The 5248-nt window shown below is 53.7% G+C and overlaps 1 protein-coding gene across 1 annotated transcript in view; it reads left to right on the forward strand.

Moving 5' to 3' along the window:
• Positions 1-774: 774 nt before the first annotated feature.
• Positions 775-5248, forward strand: part of MBOAT2 (membrane bound O-acyltransferase domain containing 2) — a 90588-nt gene continuing 86114 nt past the window's right edge. The window contains exon 1 of the mRNA XM_042813428.1: positions 775-878. Within this exon, the coding sequence (XP_042669362.1) occupies positions 807-878 (72 nt within the window). The 5' untranslated portion in view covers positions 775-806. The remainder of the gene's footprint in view (positions 879-5248) is intronic.

The raw sequence follows: 5248 nt of genomic DNA on the forward strand, positions 1-5248 counted from the left end.
CCAGAACCAGGACAAGAGGCGCTGGGCACAAACCGGAGCACAGGAGGCTCTGTGTGGGCACCGGGAGCACTCCTGTGCGGTGTGGTGATGGAGCACAGGCAGCCGGAGGCGCGGGCTCTCCTCCTCGGATACCCAGAAGCCCTCAGACGCGGCGCACGACGCCGCGTGTCCGCGCTGCAGCAGGGCTGGGCACGGCGCGCCCGGAGGGCCTTCCCAGCTTCGGCCGCGCGTGGCCCGTGACGCGGGCCGACCCCGGCCCTCGCTCGGCAGAGCCGCATTCCGGAGGGCCGCTGCCCCGCCCGCAGCCCCGCGGCTGCCGCCGGCCCCCGGGAGGAAGATGCCGTTTCCTCTCAGGTGTTCCCGTCTATTTATGAGCGCCCTCTCCGCGCCCCTCCCGCATCCTTTTCCCCTCGCGGCCGCGGGGCGAGGCTCCAGGCCGGGCGCGCTACCTGAGCGCGGCCACGGACCCACCTCGGCGACGGGCGGCCCGGACGAGGCCAGCCCGTCCCCGCACCGGCGCCGCCCCTCCGAGCTCCATCTTCCCCCTCCCGCACCCCGCGCCGGCCCGGCGAGGGGCGGGGATTGGGCGAGCCCTCCCGTCACTCCGCGCTCGCGCCGCGCTCCCATTGGCCGCTGGCGCCGTCAGTCGGCGGCAGGGTCGCGCCGGCCCCTTGTTGTCACGGCGCCGTGCGGGGCTGGGGCTCTTCGCGCCGCCGTTGTTGCCGCCGCCGCCACCGCCTCGGGCGCCCGGCAAGGAGCGATTCCTCCGGCTCCGCCGCCCGCTCTCCCGGCGCGGGTGAGACGCCATGGCCACCAGCACCACGGGCTCCACGCTGCTGCAGCCCCTCAGTAACGCCGTGCGCCTGCCCGTCGACCAGGTGAGGCTGCCGTGACGCCGCCCGCCCCGCCGGGGGCACGCGAAGCGCGGGGCCGCCTCGTTCTCCCGGCGCCGCGGGACCGCCCGCCTCGCGCTGAGAGCAGGTGCGGCCCGCCGCCGTCCTCGCCCCACCGGGTGCGCGCTGAGGCCGCGGCCGAATCGCGGGCATCGCCCCCGGGGCCGCTCCGCCGCCTGCGGCCGAGCTTGGGGTCCCGCAGCAGGGATGCGCGGCGGCGCGGCCCCGAGCTGTGTGCGCGGTGTCGGCGGCCGGGCGGTGCCGAACGGGACGGGACAGCTTGGCGAGTGGCCGTCGGGGGAGCGGGGTCGGTCTCCTCCGTCCGCGGGATGTTTGTGTGCCTGTAGGTGTGTCGGTAACTTCCGAGTGAGTTCTGTGGATCTTATGGCAGCGGGAGTGCTTAAAGGAAGAAAATGCTTCTGTTAGTGCGTGAATGAATGCAACGGGACGAGAGAAGCAGTCTGCCGTCCCGTGAAGGGATGCTGGTGCACGGCGCACACCTCGCGGGTAGGAAAGTGATTTGAAATGAAACCCAGAGGAAGGAGCGCGTCCATCGACTTCTGAGCTACCTGCTCTTCTCTGTTTCTCTTTCTTCCGTGTGTCTGAGATGTAGATGAGGTAACCACAGGTGCATGGAAATACCTTCCAAAAAGCTGCTGGAAGCGGGCAGGTTTCAGTGGAGCTGGCTGTGATGGGGTGGATGCTGAGCGCTGCTGGCACTGCCTCCTGTGGGTATGGCTCCGTGCTGTGTGCTGCTGCCATGGCTTCACTGGGAAATAGGGGGTGGAGTAAGAGGTGATCACCTTTTTATGGCGTGTTACCGCTGTCCTCTTATCAGCTTATCAGCTACTTGTAACTGAAGTCTTAAACTTAGTGTTTTAGTTTTAATTTAAGAGCTTTTGATATGGCATTCTGGTGGTAATGAGGTTACTTCTTATCAAAGCCTGGAGATCTTACCTGTTTTGAGTATGTTGCAACAGATGCTCCTGTAAGGGTGTTTTTGCAAATAACTCTGCTTGAGCTCTATGAGTTCTTGGGGGTTATTACAATGGTGGGTGGCTAAACATAGGGTTTAGAATATTACTTTTATGATAAGCATTAAAAAATGTGTATATGTGTTTTTTCTATATCAGTGGGCTGCAGTATCAGCCCTGCTGGGTAGGGAGAGCTTTGACTACAAATGGGGTATGAAGAGTTACAAAATTGTGTTGCACTAAGAATGTGCCTTTAACTGATTCAAAAAAGAGCAACAAAAAGCAACGCTGTGGGTTAGGGCTTTGTAGACTGTCGGTTAGAGAGCCTGTCTCAATAGTAACTGTGTAACACAGAGAGAACAGGGAATGTGTTCTGTGTCAGGGAGGCAAAGGTGGTGAGAGCGTGAGGGCAGAGAAAGGAGATGCACCCAGAGGTTGTGTGTGGCACTCAGTGACACTATATGTGCACTGGGTATGGAAACAGAGCTGTGCTTGGGGAAAAGGAATGAATGAAGAGCTCCTGATCAGTGCATTGTTTCTGCCATCTAACTCAAAGTCCTGCTGTGATGGGTCCTGCCATGAAGCAGGCACTCAGAATGATATGCTGTGCCAGTGGTTAGAACCAGTGGATAAACAAGATTAAACTTTATTTATCTACTTCTCTATTTTGGTTTTTACCACAAGTAGATGCTAATATTTTTATCTAAACTATTGTGGTTTACAATTAAGCAATTACTCTCTGTAACGATCCTGCTCTACGATCTTACTGGAGGCGAAGGTGTGTAACTGGGAGGCTGAGTCCAGGCAGTGTGTGGCTGTGCTGCTCTGCTGGCTGGGTGGGCAAACAGATGAAAGAAACTTGCCTGGTGGCACAGAATGTAAGTAGAAATTTCAGTTACAGGTGAAGCTGATATCTCTAATTTTGACCTGATTTTTTGGATAATTGGATGAAAATTTATGTGTGGTTTGAGTGCAAGAAAGCAGATGAACTGCTTCTGGTAGAATGAGAGGCACAGATCTGTTTGAAACAGTGTGTTACAGAATCGTAGGGGTTGGCAGGGGCCTCTGGAGATGACCCAGTGCAGCCCCCAGCATGCTAGCTGGTACCAGCCTGGAACATGGAGGATGGCAGCTCTGCCAGAGCCACTGGCCATGCTTGTGAGACCATAGAATATCCCAAATGGGAAGGATCAGTGTGTCCATCTCCTGGCACCACACAGGGCTATCCAAAAATCAGACTGTATGTCTGAGAGCACTGGGGCTGTGCACGCTGCTCTGGGGAGCCTGTTCAGTGCTTGACAATCCCTGGTGAGGAACCTTTTCCTGATATCCAACCTGAACCTCCTTCTCTGTGTTGCACGAGGAGAGCTCTGCTTCTTTAATGATTTGCTCTTCATGAGCTTTCCTCTTGGTAGTGAACCACCAGTTGGCTACTGGGAAGGAAGCTTGTTGTTCCTCTTCTGTAACTACCCTGCACAAGGTGTTATGCGATGATTGGCTGCTGTGTTAACTCGTCCTTTGGCTCTTCCTGCTCTTGTACGAAGTGAAGTGAAATGCTTGCTTTGAAAACCGAATGTGTTTTGTGGTGGGCTGCTGCTTCTGCCTTCATTCAATCCCTTTGTTGCTTTCAGTCTTAAGATGCTGGGGAAGATGGCTGGTGTGATCAGCAACCTGAGTCTGTCTCTGTAGATTTGGGAAGTCCAACATGCAGACCTTTTTTTTGTATATAGTTATAGGAAAAATAAATGCACTCCGTGGGGTGAAAACCTCTATCTTCTCACTTCTTGGAGCAGCCAGGTTTCCTGAGCAGCAGGGGAAGCATCCTGTTGACAGCTCTGTGTCTTGGGTCCCTAAAGTTAATGAAGAGTGAATGCATGTAATTGCCCACGATTCTCCCTCTGTCTTGTTTGACAAGAGAGGGAATAGGAGAAGTTATGTCATTCCCTCCCCTTGCAGCTGGAGAAGTGCAACAATAATTACCAGGAAGGCTTGGCTGCTGAAGGTTTTGTTGCATAATGCATCGAGGTTGCAGCTCTCAGTGTTGTGTTACAGCCTTGTCTCTCACCTAGGCTTCTAGTTTTCCCATCTATGCTCCTGTCATGCTGGTGTCCCTGCTGCTTGCTTCTTCCTGCAAGGGGAAGCCTTGGCAGGCAGCGTGCTGGGCTGCAGTCCATTTCTAGCTTGGTCTTGCTGATGACAATCCCTTGTCTCTTGGTGTGCCAGCTCACCTATCTTCATATCTGAGAGATCTAAGTCAGTTGTGAGCTGAGAGTGGTCCTAGGAGAGCAAAGCTTGGCTCAGAGTCTTTGCTCTTTCACTGCTTCCACCAGAGGGAGCAAAATTTGAATCAGAAAATCGGCAAAAATTAGTTGAAATATTCCCGCAGTTGATTTGCCATAGAAACAGACAGCAGTTACAGGGGAGTCGCTGGGCAGCAGGAATGGGAGCTGGGTGATGCCGGTATGTGAGCATCAGCTGTTGGCACTTGTCTGAGAGATCGATGTGGAGATTGTGGGGCACGGGCTGGAGAACTGGATCTGCTAGCTGCAGCCATCACCTTCCAGATAAGATCAGCAGAGCTGCAGTGTTTTTTAACAGACGTCACCAAATTTCCTCACTACTTATTTCTACTCATCTCTTGTTGTTTTTTTTCTGTTCCCCTGACAGTAATTTTAGCTTTTATTTGAGTAATGTGCTCATTTGTGTAGACCAGATAGCATTTTCTTCAGGAGTCCCAGAATCAAAATCGACCTTTTTAAAGAATAGCCATAAGGATCTCAATGAACCTTATAAACTTCATACCTTAGTGATTGTGAGCAAGGCTGCTACACCTCTGCATTGCTTGCAGCACACGTGTCCTGGTGCAAAGTACCTGAGCTACTTCAGCACGCCTTAATGCAGTCAGCTCTGCAAAAAGCAGTGAACACTGACATATGTTGAGCCTCATATTTCTCCTGGTTGCCTTCAAGAAGGGTAGGCAGGATTATTTTTCCCTTGGGTGTTCCTATGAATTGTGCATTTCTTAAATGCATATGACTGGAAAAATGCAACTATGATGTTTTGCAGCATTTCAGTACCTAAAGGGAGCCTACAAACAGGAGGGGAATCAATTCTTGAAAGGGTAGATAAGAGCAGGACAAAGGAAAATGGCTTTAAGTTGAGGGAGGGAAGATTTAGGTTGGATGTCAGGGGTAAGTTTTTCACTATGAGAGTAGTGAGGTACTGGAACAGGCTGCCCAGAGAGGTTGTGGATGCCCCATCTCTGGAGGTGTTCAAGGCCAGATTGGATGGGGCCCTGGGCAGCCTGGTCTGGTATTAAATGTGGAGATTGGTAGCCCTGACTGTGGCAGGGAGGTTGGAGATTCATGATCCTTGAGGTCC

Source organism: Centrocercus urophasianus, unplaced genomic scaffold (genome assembly GCF_019232065.1).
Source record: "Centrocercus urophasianus isolate 14NV4802_14NV808 unplaced genomic scaffold, USGS_Curo_1.0 seq_10, whole genome shotgun sequence".
Lineage (NCBI taxonomy): Eukaryota > Metazoa > Chordata > Aves > Galliformes > Phasianidae > Centrocercus > Centrocercus urophasianus.